The sequence below is a fragment of the Myotis yumanensis genome, unplaced genomic scaffold (assembly GCF_028538775.1).
Source record: "Myotis yumanensis isolate MYYU_CA2020_CCGP unplaced genomic scaffold, mMyoYum1.0.hap1 SCAF_1, whole genome shotgun sequence".
NCBI lineage: Eukaryota > Metazoa > Chordata > Mammalia > Chiroptera > Vespertilionidae > Myotis > Myotis yumanensis.
The window spans coordinates 117,005,799-117,022,240 of record NW_027223752.1 but is presented as its reverse complement, the minus strand read 5'-3'; the positions used below and the strand labels follow the sequence as shown (position 1 = coordinate 117,022,240).

The 16,442-nt window shown below is 45.7% G+C and overlaps 1 protein-coding gene across 3 annotated transcripts in view; it reads right to left on the bottom strand.

Moving 5' to 3' along the window:
• Nucleotides 1-8,085, bottom strand: part of ADPGK (ADP dependent glucokinase) — a 43,967-nt gene extending 35,882 nt beyond the window's left edge. For 2 of the 3 annotated variants that reach the window (XM_070430814.1, XM_070430823.1), the window contains exon 1: nt 7,826-8,085. In XM_070430814.1, the coding sequence (XP_070286915.1) occupies nt 7,826-8,052 (227 nt within the window). In that variant the 5' untranslated portion in view covers nt 8,053-8,085. The remainder of the gene's footprint in view (nt 1-7,825) is intronic. The other variant, XM_070430830.1, reaches the window with a different exon arrangement.
• Nucleotides 8,086-16,442: the final 8,357 nt, after the last annotated feature.

The following is a 16,442-nucleotide window of genomic DNA, read 5'->3' as shown; positions in this document are numbered from 1 at the left end:
CAGAGCCCTCCAGGATGTGGTCTAACCAGTGGCATAACCCCTAGATGAAGGAGTCTTGTAGCTTAAAGATACAGTTTGTGTGTGTGTGTGTGTGTGTGTGTCTGTCTGTGTGTGTGTGTGTGTGTGTGTGTGTTGAGAAATAAGGGAGGGGGAGACTTAACTGAGGGGTACTCCAGTCTAGGGATATAAATATCCCAAACCCAACCAAGCAGGGCACTTGCTTTGGATTCAGCCTGCTGAGTTGCCCACTCAGGTCCTATCTGAGTGTATTTTTTTCCTACAAATAAATCCTGTATGCTTTTGCTGCCATTTGTTGTCTCTTGTTTTAATTCATTCCTACAAGCAAGACAAGAACTGGGGAAGCAGAGTACTATCTCTGGCCAGAGACCCCCTTGACCACTGATGACATTATCACTCCCCTTCTGTTTCATCATCTGTAAAATGTTTCCTAGGGTTCTTTTTAGCTGTAACACCACACCTGAGATATTATAAGAGCTAATCATAATCACTACAAAGTACAGAACTGTAGAAATCCAAAAGGGAAGAGGCAATAGTCCCAGAGCTGACCCTTGGATGGTGCTCTGGAGAAAGAAGGCAGGCATTTTCAGGTAGATAACACCAATTTGCAAAACGTCATAAGACAGGAGGGTAGTCATCACTACTTTCCACTGAGAAAGAGGAGTCCTCTAACATTCCAAAGGCCACGAATGGAGGAGCCAGTTTCAAACCCAGATTTATCTGACACTGGAGCCCAGGCAGGAAGCACCCATAGGCAAAGATGTGAAGAAGTCATTAACTTTGCGTTTGGACACCATAAGAATGCTGATCTAGTCAGAACGGAGTGTCTGAATAGGGGAGAAGAGCAAAATAGGTTTCAAAGGTGAGGGTGAAGCCAGGTATGGGGGAACATAAAGGGATTGTTCCCAAGGATGAGGGGTTCATCGTTCACCCAATGAGCCTTAGGTACCAGGGTCCGATTTGAAGCGGGGAGGTGGGACACATTCTAGAAAGATGTGGTGGTGGACTTGGCACTGACCATTTTCTTAAAACTCCTTTATCCTTTATTTCTCTGGTTCTGATCCACCAATCCCTGACATGACAGTGCCTCCTCAAATGCCATCCTTGCCTTTACCTTCCTTTCTTGTTCTCTTCTTGGGTGATGCTATCCACTTTCTGGCTTCAACCTAAGTTCCGGCATCTCCAAAATCTGCAACCAACCCTACTCCTCAATATGCTCCTACCTCCAGCCTCTTGTAGTCAGCAGCTGTGGCTCTGTTTACCTGCAATTCCACACCATGTAAATTTCCCCTCTTTTGAAATCAAACTGGTTACCTTGCACCAAGAACTTGTTCCTTTTTCTTAATCTCTTAGTAGCAACACTGTGGCATGAACATGGAGGGGACAGAAATGGGTTTGAGTTGGGCCTCTGGCATTTGCTAATTGTGGTCTTGGGCAAATCAATGTTTCTAAGCTTCAGTCTACTCATCTGTGAAAACTGGATGACAATATCTGTATCTACCTATAGAAGATTGCTGTAAGATCCTAAATACTAAAAATCTGTCATTTTTGACAGTCTTTCTTTAGCACTTTCAACCTATCAAATCTCATGTGTTTGGCACCATTGGAAAGCAAGAAAAGGCTATTTTCTCCCTTCACGCAGACCTTACATTGGCCTCTTAACTAGAGTCAGAGTCTCAGTACGTTCCTCCTTATGAATCACATTAAATTGTGTGTGTGTGTATTCTCCTAGTAAGTCAAACTATCACACACACCTCAAACAGGATTCTGGTACAAGTACTGCACCTTCTCCTGCACAACCCCATCTTCAGGATAAAAATCTCTTGGAGTAATGAGAAATATTACCAATAGAGGCCTGTCACCCACAAAAATGATGGGAAACAGTCAAACAGGTTAGAACCGCTGCTCAAAACCCATCTTTCACATTCCCACTTGTTATTCTCAGCAAAGAATTTTGCATCATTTACCTGATTATAAAAAAAAAACCCATCACCTACCTTGATATTAAAGGCCCTTCTTGGTGAGAACTAAGATGGTGGCATAGGTGAATACTGGTACTCACTGCCTCCCACAATCACATCAAAATTAGAACTAAAATACAGAACAACCATCATTCAAAACCATCTGAAATCTGGCTGAATGGAAGTCCTACAACTAGAGAAGTAAAGAAGAAAGTACATTGAGACTGGTCGGAGGGGCGGAGGCAAGGAACAGGCTGGTCTGACGCCCACATACAGCATCTTTTTAATCAGGAGGAATATCCTGGCTGCAGAGGTTGCCCATGAGGAACAAGGGGCCCCAGCCCCACACCAGACCCCCACCCCAGGGTTCCAGAGCTTGGAAGAGAAGTCCCGTAACTTCGGGCTCTAAAAACCAGCAGGGATTGTGGCTGAGTGAGGCTGTGGAGTCCCAGCAGTTCCTCCTAAAAGGCTGGCACATGGACTTACTCAGACTCATCCCTCTGGGCTACAGTGCAGGGAGGTGGGACACATTCTAGAAAGGAACCTGGGACATTTGGGGAAGAACTGGATTATCTGGCATCAAGGCAAGAATTCAGGGGCAGTTTTCTTCCAGACAGGAGTGCTCACAGGTTAGGTTCCTGTGCTTACACTTCCCCTATTGCAGAGCTGACTGGCAGCCATATCTGAGTTTCCAACGGCGTGGCTCACACTGTTTGCTCTGCCCTGGTGACTCCCTGAGACCACACCAATCCAATTTGCAGCCTCACCCAAGTTATTTGCAGTGGCTTTTCCATAAGAATGGCCTGTCCTGGCTCAGGCTTCAGACTTTCCTAAACTCTCTTAAACAAGCAGCAGCTGATATCAGCATGCCCCATACCTATCAATAAAAGGCCCAAGACCAGGCATTAGCCTGCTTTGCTTCACAGCCTAGCCTCCTCTGAGTACCTCCAAACCCAATACAAGTAGCAGCCATCTGCAGATGGCTCTTTAGCTCCTGATGGGTGGCCCCAAGCAGTGGCTGACTTTGTTTCTCCTGGCAGACCCTAGAGCCAATGCACCTGGTGGTCAGCTTCAGACCATACCAGATTACAACTCTACACATCCACAAGTGACACATTCAAGGGGCAGACTAAGTGAGCACTAAAAATCCACTGAAGCAAGTCCTGCTCCATAGGGGTGTCTCTTGCACAGCAGCTCTTCCACTACAGTTGCAGCTGGTCCTCACAGCCAATTGGCCTAAAGGTCAATTCCTCCAAGTTATGCCAACAGCAATCAAAGCTCAACTACAAGATGATGCACAGAGACCACACAGGGATGTACCTAGAGTGCCTGCTCAGGTGACTGGGGCAGCTGAGCCACTGGGTCCTATAGGACACCTACTATATAAGGCCACTCTACCAATTCCACGAGACACAGCAGCTCTACCTAATACACAGAAACAAACACAGGGAAGCAGCCAAAATGTGGAGACAAAGAAACATGTCACAAATAAAGAACTGAAGAAATCTCCAGAAAAAGATCTAAATGAAATAGAAGCAAGAAAACTACTAGGTAGAGTTCAAAACAATGGTTATAAGGTTTCTCAAGGATCTTACTGAGAGCTTCAAGGGACTTAGTGAGACTTTCAAGGATCTTAGTGAAAATTTCAAAAACATGAAAAAGGACCAGTTGGAAAGTAAACATACACTAACTGAAATTAAGAATAATTTACAGGGATTCAACAGTAGAATAGAGGATGCTGAGGATAAAATCAACGAGTTAGAATATAAGGAAGCAAAAAACACCCAATCAGCAGAGTAAAACGAAAGAAGAATTCAAATTATATGAAGATAATGTAAGGAGCCTCTGGGACAACTTCAAGCATACCAACATTTGCATTGTGGGGGTGCCAGAAGGAGAAGAGAGAAAGCAAGATATTGAAGATCTATTTGAAGAAATAATGACAGAAAACTTCTCCTACCTGGTGAAAGAAATCTATACTAATAAAAGGGTAATATGCTAATTAGGGCAGACATCTTCCGGATGTCCATCCGGACAAAGCCACAGTGGCTGCAAGGACCCAGGGCTCAGGCAGTCTTGGGCTTAGGCAGCCATGAGCCCCGGCGGCTGTGAGGCCTGGGGCTCACGGCAGCCTTGGGCTCACAGCAGCCGTGAGCCCAGGTGGCTGTGAGGCTTGGGGCTCAGGCCTCACCAACGCCATGGCCGGCAGTGGCAGCAGCAATGGGGTGATGGGGGCAGTGCCTTCCCCTGATCAGCTTGGTCGCCTGCCACAGAGGGAGGCTAGACTGCGGCTTAGGCCTGCTCCTTATGGAGAGCGGGCCTAAGCAGTTAGTAGGATATCACCCAAGGGCTCCTGGACTGTGAGAGGGGGCAGGCTGGGCTGAGGGACCCCCCACCTCCGTGCACAAATTTTCGTGCACCAGACCTCTAGTAGACTTATAAGTCCAGGAAGCCCAGAGAGTCCCAAACAAGAGGAGCACAAAGAGGTCCATACCAAGACACATCAGAATTAAAATGTCAATTGTTAAAGACAAAGAGAGAATCTTAAAAGCAGCAAGAGAAAAGCATTTAGTTACCTGCAAGAGAGCACCCATACAACTGTCAACTGATTTCTCACCAGAAACTTTGCAGGCCAGAAGGGAGTGGCAAGAAATAGTCAAAGTGATGAATAGCAAGGACCTACAAACAAGATTACTCTACCCAGCAAAGCTATCATTTAGAATTGAAGGTCAGATAAAGAGCTTCACAAACAAGAAAAAGCTAAAGGAGTTCATCACCAACAAACCAGTATTACATGAAATGTTGAAGGGTATTCTTTAAGAAGAGGAAGAAGAAAAAAAGGTTAAAAATTTGAACAATAAAATGGCAATAAATATATATCAACAATTGAATCTAAAAATCAAAATAAATGAACAAGGAATCTAAATAACAAAATAAACTGATGAATAAAATAGAACCAGAGGCATGGAAACATATAACAGAATGACGAATCTAGGGGGAATAGGGGTGAAAGGGAAGAGATTAACCAAAGATCTTATGTGCATAACATATGGACACAGACAACAGGGTGGTGAAGGCCTGGGGTGGGGTGGGAACTGAGTGGAGGGGGGCAATGTGGGGGAAAATGGGGGACATCTGTAATACTCTCAACAATAAAGATTTTAAAAATAAATACAAAAAGGCCCTTCTTGGCATCATTTCTTTTTTTTTAATACATTTTACTGATTTTTTACAGAGAGGAAGGGAGAGAGATAGAGAGTTAGAAACATCGATGAGAGAGAAACATCGATCAGCTGCCTCCTGCACACTCCCCACTGGGGATGTGCCCACAACCAAGGTACATGCCCTTGACTGGAATCAAACCTGAGACCCTTGAGTCCACAGGCCAATGCTCTATCCACTGAGCCAAACTGGTTAGGGCTTGGCATCATTTCTTGACATTTCTCTACCATAAGGTCCTTGCCCTAATATATATATATTTTTATCATTTTTGTTTTCTTCTTCCTCTTCTTAAAGAATACCTTTCAACTTGCTGTTCCCAAACTATGTACTTCTTCACATTTGGTTCTCTCTGCCGAGGTGAATTTATTCCTCCACTTTCATGTGGAGAAATCCCGCTTCTTCTCTAGGGCTATCCCATGCAAGTCAGTACGATGGCCACAAGGTATGTCATGATGCATAGCCTGTAGTTTATTTTTTTCACAAGATATTGATAAATGAAGCTCTTTTTAAATTTATTTTAACTGTTATATAATATTTCATTGTATGGCTTTGTTTATGTATTTTTCTGTTTCCAACCAAGAGAAAAAAACAGATATTGAATTTTTGCTTCCATAAACAATGCTTTAACTAGGAAAAAAAAAATGGTGTTCCATTCCACATGTTCTTTTTTACAAAGTGACGCTGACACTCTTCCCATCAACGTTTGTTCTATGTCCCCTCCCCTTAAAACCAGTTGCAGCTGACAACCATAATCAACCTTTAAGATGATCCCGATCCCAGCCATCATACGACCGAAACTGCACAACCCCAAGTGAGAACCGCCTGGCTAAGCCCAGTTAAATCTCAGAATCCTAAGAGATAATAAAATGACATGACCATGTTTTAAGCTACTAAGTTTTGGGGTGATTTGTGACATAGCAATAGCAAATGGAACATCCCTTCTCAGATGGAGCTTTTCTTCTTGAAACCTCATCCTAGGAAGAATGAGTAATCCTTTGGGACACAAGCTACCTTGTTTTTACTACTAGTTCAGCCACGCACTTCTCATAATTGTTATGGACAGCATTGTCACGCCTCCGCGCCCCCACCCCCTTCCCAGACCCCAATTCATATGTTGAAGCCCTAACCACAAATGTGACTGTATTTGCAGACAGATACTATTTAAAGAAGCAATTAAGGTTAAATGAGGCCATAATCCAATAGGCCTAGTGTCCATATAAGAGGAGGAAACATCAGGAAAGCCCATGCACAGAGGAAAGGCCATGTCAGTACACAGCAGAAAGGTGGCCATCTGCACAACAGGTAGAGCAACCTTGCAAGCACCCTGACCTTGGCCCATCAGCCTCTAGACCTGTGAGAAAATACTTTTCTGTTTTTAAAGCACTAGGTTTGTGGTATTCTGTTACAGTAGCCCAAGCTAATAGAATAATGAATATGTATTTCCAACAAATGAGATAAGGACCTTGCTTCATCCATCTCTGTATCCTCAGAACCTAGTGTGGACCTGATACACATGTAGTTGATGAATTAATGTGCATAAAGCCAGAGAGGCCAATGAAGCTGATAAGGAAGTGGGTAAAAAGGCCCAACTTTGAAGAAAAGAGATAAACGTTGATACATCTAAATAAACAATGGATGTGTGATATAAAAAATACTAGCTAACGTTTGAATGTTCTTTAAAGTAGACACCATGCTAGGTTACACAGATTATTTGTCAGGATAACTTTGCTCTCTACCTTAGCCTTCCTGGCCCCAACAATCACAGAAACTAATAGTATAAGGCTGTTTTTCTACGGTGCTTTTGAGGTGATATCAAGATAACTGAAGTTGAACTGAGACAGGAACTTAAATTTATGTAAAGGAAATAATTACATTCCCGGAGAGGAATACAAAGAAAGGAGGCACTGTGATTTGGGATAATCCTAAATATGCAATATCACTAGGTTGGTAAGAAATGAGATTCAGAGAAGGGCATGGGAGGCTGCGGAGAGAGTCCATAGTGGAGACTGAAAAATGGCAGCTGAAAGTGAACATCAACAAGTCACCAGCGAGCTTTCAGAGGAGTTTCTGTGGAGTGCTGGTCTCCGCACTACAGCGTTAAGGAAGGGGAAGCAGGGGATGAAGAAATAAAGTCGGTAGTTACAAGTATGACTGCACTCCTTTTTTCAAGAAGTTCAGAAGCAAGAGGAAGAAGAGTGCTGTCACAGTGAGCAGGTCGAGCATGTGGACTGCAAATGAGCAGTCGCTAGAGGAGCAGGAAGAGCTGAAAGGGGAATGAAGGAGGCTCGGACAGAAAGGGGTCCGGCTGAGCGGGATTTCCAAGAGGCTATGAAGACGGAACTACGCACACACGGGAGAGGCGCAGGTCAGCCACGAGAAAAAGGCAGGCCGGTGAGTCCCTGCAGCAATGGCCGAGGGGCTGGCTGGACACGTCCGACGCCTCTCGCCCAGAAGGCAGCGAGGACCAGCGCCCAGGGCCCTCCGGCGGACCTCCGGGAACCCCTGTTTCGCGCGGGCTCCAACTTCCCAGCTCCCGAGCCGCCCGACCTCCGCCCCGGAGGCCCTCGGAGGCGAACGCCCGCACCTCCTGGAGAGGCCGCGATGCACGCCCCGCAGGCACTCACCCCACGGCCACGCGGCGCCAGCGCCGGGCCGGCCGCACGATGAGCGCGTCCCAGGCGGCCGCCAACCGGCCCTCCGGGGAGCCGGGCCCGGGGGACGTGGGCCCAGGCTGCAGCGAGCTCCACAGGGAGCGCAGCGCCGAGTGGGGCAGCTGCGGCTCCAACAGGAAGACGCAGCCCACAGCCAACGCCAGGAGCCCCGCGAACGCAGAGCCGCGCCACAGCGCCATGGGGACCCGCAGTCCCCGCGTAGCCGCCGTGCGCCTTCCCCGGCCGCGCCTCTTCCGGGCTCGGCGCGCCCAAGTCCACGCGAGCGACACGTCACGCCGCGCGCCGCTGGCCCCTGAGGGGGCGGGTACGGGCGCCGCAGGGGCGAGGAGCCCTTCTCCTCCGATCAGATCCCGGCACTTGCCGGCCCTGAAGTACACTGGACAAAGGCGGCGTGCTGGTCGGGGCGCTGCAAGCCTTCCCGGAACTCCAACCCTTTCCAAAAGCAGAGGGGTGAGGATACCTTTGTTTTCCCAGTAAAACGAAAAGGAGGGATTATAAAAAGTGGGCAAACTTCCATCTGAGCCAGTCAGTGTCCCCATTTGAACTGTGCCTGTATTTCCGAGGGGCACAAATCACACCCCGCTTTTAGTCCGTTCCCTCTGCGCTTGTGTGCATATGTGATAGGCAGTTAGAATGAACAGAGCCAGGACGGTGGGCCAGGCACAGAAGCTCACAGGGTGGAAAGCCCCAGGTGCCTAGCAAAGGACAACTGTAGGGTGGGACCTCACCCCGAGGGTGACCTTTCCTCCCCTAGCAGATCACTGGTCATGGGGTTTGGACCCCTGAGTCTTTCCTCCCTAGAGATAACATCTAGGCCTCAGTTGTACCCAGATAAGCAACAAAACCAGCCAGTCTGAACCAGCTGCATAGAGTAATGATCCCCTACACTAGTGTCGGCCAATGAATCAGAGGAGACCACAACCCTGAAATGGCTCACCTGGGAAGTTGCTGAATATTCTATTAAGATCTTCCCCTGGACCTCCCCTAAAATCTCCACCCTTAAAAGCCTTAGGATGGAGGACCCAGTGCGCTCTTCCTCCTGGGAGCATGCCTGGTGCCTTTCCCTTTCCCTTTCCCTCCTCCTCTCCCTACCTCCCCCTGCCCCAGGCTGTTACCTTTCGCTTCCTCACTCCAAAGCTCCAAGGGCCCTTCCTTTACCTCTATAACTTGTTCCATTTCTTCTAGAAATTAATTCTCCTACCGCTGTGATTTACCAAATGTTCTCTTACAGTTTGGGTCTTGGCTCTGAATTCTCTCCCAGCCAGAACCCAAGTACAGAGGTTGCTGAACCCAGGTTTTGTCTGACCCCAACGGTCCCACACCTGATGTGGTTGTTCCTGCCGCTTTCAACACATCCTCCATAGTTTACTAAGTTCCTCGTCTTATCTTTCACACCCTGGGCTCAGCGCTTCCTGAGGACTCTGCTCTGATGACAGCAGTTGACAGCAGCCCTGCAGGGAGCTCCTGGGGCCCATGTGGCAGGGGCATTCTGCCCCTTTGGAAGGTGGCTAAGACCTTCAGCCACTAGGGGCCTATGCCAACACTGAGGAGAGCTTGCAGCGATCATCTTGGCTGAATGACCAGGTTAAAACCGAAAATAATCCTTTTGGGGGTGCTGTTCCCTTGAACAATCTCAGAAAAATGTACAAAGCCACACATCTTGTGTACAACACAGGGAGGTTATGAACCTCAGTTAAGAAACCCTGGTTTCTCCTCTTCTCCCTTGTGATATGGCTTAACCCCTGCAGACCCTGTTGTCTTTGTTGTAACCCTTGTGTGTGAGCCTAGGTTGGGACACAGTGAAGCTAGGCTTAGTGTCAGCTCAGTTACAGCAGCCACCATGCCAGGCCTCTTCTTGTTCCCTGGCCTGTTTCCATTTTTCCAGTCCTGCTGGCTCATGACTTGGCTCTGCGTTGGATTTTCCACTCTGTGTCTGACCTTTGGACTTGGCAGTGAAATTTTATTTCCCTAACTTTGATCTTGAGCATTAGGCTTCATCCCCTTCCCACCCCCCAGCACCACTGTATCAGCACTTACCCATCCCACCTTATCATCCACCCTCTCCTGTCTCACCAACCTGACCACAGCCCACCTGACCTTAACATTCTTTTTAAAGGAGTTGTTCACACAGGAAGAGATTTGGGCTATCGTGGAGAAAAAAGAAGCCAAGGAGCCAATGAGATCTCTGTGGTGCCATGAAGCTGTCTTCCCTAGAGTTGCCTGTTCCTTCTCTCTCCTTAGAGAAATGTCAGTGAATACACTGACTGGCCAGAGACCATTTCTTTTTACTGAGAATATAAACCAAGAGTGAAGAGTCTATAATGTAAACCAAAATTAATTTGTAATTTTGTAACAAAGAATAAAAAACATTTTATTTGAGCCCACCTGGTGTGGCTCAGTGGTTGAGCGTCGACCCATGCACCAGGAGGTGGCCAGTTCAATGATTCAATTCCCAGTCAGAGCACATACCCGGGTTGGGGGCTTGAAATCCGGTGGGGGCCATGCAGGAGGCAGCATATCAATGTTTCTCTCTCTCTCCCTATCTCTCTAAAAATCAATAAAAACATTTTTTACAAAAGGATTTATTTGAGCTAAAGTAACTGCATCCCAGGAGATACAGATTCAGGTTGCAACCTAAACTGTGTCTCACCAGGCAAAGGGGAAGTTGCCTTTTATAGCAAAAGTTTCTACCATGTTCTCAATTAGGTCCATTTCATGTAAATGAGGTATCCAAATTTGTATACTTCTTATTGGTCTAAACTCATAGTCCTGATTGGTTGGCATTACACATCCTGATTGGTTGTTATGGAGCAGTTCTAATTGGATGGGGTAGATCTTTGTCCATTGGGGGAAAAACCAAACTAGGAACTGACTCCCTTATAATAGTTGACTCAGATAGCTAAAAGAGCAGGGTACAATGAAGGAAGCCATGAGTTCAGTCTGAGGCCCTGGCCAGTTGCTTAGAGCCTCCTCCAGATATGCCAAGGTTGTGGGTTCCATCTCTGATTAGGGCACATAAAAGATTCAACCAATGAATGCATAAATAAATAACAAATTTATCTTTCTCTCTCAAAATCAATCAATCAATCAATCAACCAATCAATCTATTTTAAAAAAGAGTTCAGTCTGAGTTCTATACAGAGTACCTGAAGCCCCTGACAGTAAATGGCTGCTGGGCTTTTATTATTTATAAAATTTAGGTTCTCGGTTGAGCATAGTGAGTCCATCTCAGCAGATAAATTTCTTTTCAAGGTTCACATTAAATCAGTGGTTCTCAACCTTCCTAATGCCTCGACCCTTTAATACAGTTCCTCATGTTGTGGTGACCCCAACCATAAAATTATTTTCGTTGTTACTTCATAACTGTAATTTTGCTACTGTTATGAATTGTAATGTAAATGTCTGATATGCAGGATGTATTTTCATTGTTTTCGACCCACAGGTTGAGAACCACTGCATTAAATGAATCTATCTTGTCAGGGTCCATAGCAACTAGTTGGTTTTTAAAAAAAATAATTTTATTGATTTTAGAGAGGAAGGGAGAGGGAGAGAGAGATAGAAACATCAATGATGAGAGAGAATTGTTGATTGGCTGCCTCCTGCATGCCCCCTACTGGAGATTGAGCCTGCAATCCGAGCACATGCCCTTGACTGGAATCGAACCTGGGACCCTTCAGTCCTCATGCCGAGGCTGTATCCACTGAGGCAAACCACCTAGGAGGCAGCTAGTTGGTTTTGCTTGTGGACCTGCAATTTCACATAGGGTTGAAGGGCAGATAGAACCAGTTAAATATATTTTCAAGGTGAAGCTTTGGAGAGAGCAGAGGAAGTTGAACTGTGGGAAGGCCATGTAGTGGACAGGCCTAAAGGAGCAAGGAAGTGCTCAACACCAAACTGATATGGAGAAAAAGCACCTGGGGCCTACCCTTCTGGCTTCCAGGAGAGCTGCTGAGCTGACAGTGTTTTGCATCTATTTCTTCTGCTTCTTTCTAGGCTTGCATGACCCCCACCCCACCCCTCGGTTTTATTGAGTTATAATTGACATAGAACACTGTATAAGTTTGAGGTGGTTTGATATACATATATGTTACACAGTGATCACCACAATAAGTTTAGTTAATATCCATCACCTCACATAATTACAATTTTTTCTTTAAAAAAAAATCTTTATTGTTGAGAGTATTACAGGTGTCTCTCTTTTTCCCCCTCATTGTTCCCCTCCACCCAGTTCCTACCCACTCCAGGCCTTCACCACCCTATTGTTTGTGTCCACAGGTAATGTTAGGTGCAGAAATAGTATATTGGAGACTAGCTATGGTTATGAGAAATATTAATCATGCTCAGTTAACCATGATTGACTTGTGTTGGTTAAAGAAAGGACAACCTTGGAATGTGGTCCATTCTCATTCAATAACTCCTATTATCATGGAAAGATAACAACCTTGTTGCCCAAACAATGGAGTCCCATCCCATCCCAGCCCAAATTGCCTACTTCCCCATTCCTGTACTCCCTACTTCCCCATGTAATCTTTGTCCTACGCTATATAAACAGCTGGCTTATGGGGGGCTGCAGAGCAGATTTTAGTAGATGACCTGCTGCTCTCCCATACTGCCGGCAGTATTGGAATAAACAGTCACATATGATTCAACCCTGTCTCTGCTTAATTGGCTCAAGTAGTGACAGCAACACAGACCCATTGATTGTCCAGTTACAGTAATGCATATATGCATTTAAGATCTTTGGTTTATCTCTTTGTACTCCCCCCTTCCCTTTGAGATTCATTAGTCTGTTCCATGTTTCAATGCCTCTGATTCTATTTTATTCACCAATTTATTTTATTAGATTTCTTGTTCATTTAATTTGATTTTGATTTAATTGTTGATAGATATGTCTTTATTGCCATCTTATTGTTCATATTTTTAATCTTTATTCTTCTTCCTCTTGTTAAAGAATACCCTTCAATATCCCATGTAATACTGGTGTGGTGGTGATGAACTCCTTTAGCTTCTTCTTGTCTGTGAAGCTCTTTATTTGACCTTTAATTCTAAATGATAACTTTGGTGGGTAGGGTAATCTTGGTTGTAGGTCCTTGCTATTCACCACTTTGAATATTTTTTGCCACTCCCTTCTGGTCTGCAAAGAGAAATCAGCTGACAATCCAGGCCAATTAGCTGTGAGGACAAGGTGTGAGGACAAGGTGTGACGCTCCCTTTTAGGTAACTAACTGCTTTTCTCTTGCTGCTTTTAAAATTCTCTTTTTATCTTTAACCCTCAGCATTTTAATTATGATGTGTCTTGTGTGGGCTTCTTTGGCTTCCTCTTATTTGGGACTCTCTGGGCTTCCTGGACTTGTCAGTCTATTTCTTTCACCAGGTAGGATAAGTTTTCTGTCATTATTTCTTCAAATAGGTTTTCAATATCTTGCTTTCTCTCTTCTCCTCCTGGCACCCCCACAATACAAATGTTGGTATGCTTGAAGTTGTCCCAGAGGCTCCTTACACTATCTTCATATACTATAGTATTTGAATTCTTTTTTCTCTTTTGCTCTTCTGATTGGGTGTTTTTTACTTCCTCATATTCCAAATAGCTGATTTGATTCTTGGCATCATCTACTCTACTGATGAATCCCTGTAAATTATTCTTTATTTCAGTTAGTGTATGCTTAATTTCTGACTGGTCCTTTTTCATGTCTTTGACATTCTCACTAAGACCCTTGAAAGTCTCACTAAGTCCCTTGAAGCTCTCATTAAGATCCTTGAGCAACCTTATAATCATGGGTTTGAACTCTGTATCCAGCAGTTTGCTTTTTTCCATTTCTTTAATTTGTGACATGTTTCTTTGTCTCTACATTTTGTTTCCTTCCCTGTGTTTATTTCTATGTATTAAGTAGAGCTGCTATGTCTCCTGGAGTTGATAGAATGGCCTTGTATAATAGGTGTCCTGTAGGGCCCAGTGGCTCAGCCTCCCCGGTCACCTGAGCTGGGCTCTCTAAGTGTGCCCCTTTGTGGACTGTGTATACAGTCTTGTTGCAGTTGAGTCTTGATTGCTATTGGAATCACTGGGAGGAATTGTCCTCCAGGCCAATTAGCTGTGAGGACAAGGTGTGACTACAGTGGAAGAACTGCTGTGCAGGAGACACCCCTATGGAGCGGGACTTGCTTCAAAAGGGTTCGTTGCTCACTGAGTCTGCCCCTTGAGAGTGTCGCTTTTGGATGTGTAGAGCTATAATCTGCTATGGTCTGATGCTGTCCACTGGGTGCATTGGCTCTAGGGTCTCCAGGGAGGTGCAAAGTCAGCCACTGCCTGGGACCACCAGGCAGGAGCTACAGAGGGATCTGCAGATGCCTGCTATGTGTATTGGGTTTGTAAGTGCCCAGGTTGTGAAGCAAGTCAGGCATGGGCCTTTTATTGCTAGGTTTACAGCATGCTGACACCAGCTGCTGTTTGCATGAGAGATTTTAGGAAAGTCTGAAGCCTGAGCCAGGACATGCCATTCATATGGAAAAGCCGCTGCAAACAGCTTGGGTGGGGCTGCAAATTGGATGGGGTGGGGTCTCAGGGAATCACCAGGGCAGAGCTAACAGTGTGAGTCAGGTTGATGGAGACTCAGATATGGCTGTCAGTCAGCGCTGCAACAGGGGAGTTCCCAGTATAGGAACAATGACCCCTGCGAGCACCCCCATTTGGGAGAAGGCTGCCCCAATGCCAGACAATCTAGTTTCTCTGAATATGTGTCTGGGTCCCCCAACACCTCCTGGTGCTGGAGCTCAGAGGGATGGAGTCCGAGTAAATTCATCGTACACCTGGGTCTATGGCAGCCTCTGTGTCCCTCAGCCACATTCCTCACTGGTTTTTACAGCCCGACGTTATGGGAACTTCTCTTCCCAGCTCTGAGATCCTGGATTGGGTGTTTGGTGTGGGGCTGGTACCCCTTGCTCCTTACGGGCAGCCTCCTCAAGGAAGATCTCCCTCCCGATTAAAAGACTGGCACACATACTAGTAGGTATTGAACCACTCTGTTCCACACCTCTGCCCCTCCTACCAATCTCAATGTGCTTTCTTCTTGACTTTTCTTGTTGTAGGACTTCCATTTAGCTAGCTTTCAGGTGGTTCTGAATGATGGTTGTTCTGTATTTTAGTTGTAATTTTGATGTGGTTGTGGGAGGCAGAGAGTACCATTTACCTACGCTGCCATCTTTAGATCTCACAATTCTTTTTTCTTGTAGTGAGAACTTTTAAGTTCTACTCTCTTGGCTATTTTCCAATATGCAATACTAGTACTTTTCATTTAGCCACAGAGACAAAACAAAATCAGCTTGAACAAAATGCAAGTTTATTTCTCATGTGGAAGTCAAAATGGGGTGCTGGCACTTTGTGGGATGCAAATGAGCCCCATCTAGTCATTACGGAGGTGCTCTGGGGCTCCTTCTTGCTGGGCACTCAGTGTGCATTTGCATTATGGGTGGTGGCAAGACCAGACAAGGTGCCTAGAGCTGACCTCAGTTCAGACTGAGAACTAAAGAGGCATAAGTTGCAGGAAATGAAGAACACTGGGGACAACTGCCAGTTATGTGGAGCCGAATGTGGCTTTTGGTCACATACCCATAGTGGCCTTCATTTCTCCTTACTCCTCACCAGGGTGTCAGGGGCAGGCATTCAGCTCTCTTGGTACTACAGTCTCCCTTGAACTATTTCCTTAATGAAAAATAATGATTTCAGATTCTGATTACTTATCTATTTAATGAGCCTGGAATAATTTGCAAATGAATTGTAGTTTTAGAAGTTAGATTTCTGGGGCAGTTATTAAAAACAGCCTGAGTGGGCAGTCGTGGCTCCATTGCCTCTGCTGAACAAAGACAAAAAGGCTAGGTATGTCTCAAGACACCCCTTTTCCCATCCAAATTGCTCCAGATATTGCTTTTGCTATTGGGTCTCTCTCCTAGGACCTTGGAATGAGAAGGGCAGGGGGCAATTTCAGTTTCAGAAAATTCAGAGGCTCCAGGTGTCCCACTAAAGACCTTAACCTGGAAGGCCAAGTAACAAATCTCATTTTTATACAAGGAATTAGAGTCCTGTTTGTTCCAAAATTAGCTTAAAGCTTTGACTTTCACAGAAACATCAGTCAACACCACTTACGTGATCTAAAGGGTTTTAAGGAGCAAGTTCGTTCCTACATTGGAATTGAAACTAAGCGGGACCAAACAATCCATGTGAAAGCTGGGCTTCCCCACGGCTCCAGGCCTCTGGGATTCCATTCAAGCTGCTCTCTGAAGTCCACACTGTGTCAGGCCTTTGGTGATGCCAAGGACACAGCTCACCACAGGGCACACCCAAAGGCCAGAGTCAGAGCACAGCTTTGAAGGTTATAGAAAACTCCCAGGTAATGAAAGAGAAGGAAGGATCCCAAAAGAGAAAGCTTTGTGTCAGCAACCACAGCCCTGGGCAATCAGACACCCTTTCCCCTAACCTGCCCTCAGGAAGGCACTAGAAGAGCTAGAAAGATGGATTGCTGAATGGAGAGAGATAGGGGTATTGAAGGCACAGGGTCCAGGTGACAAGAACATTAAA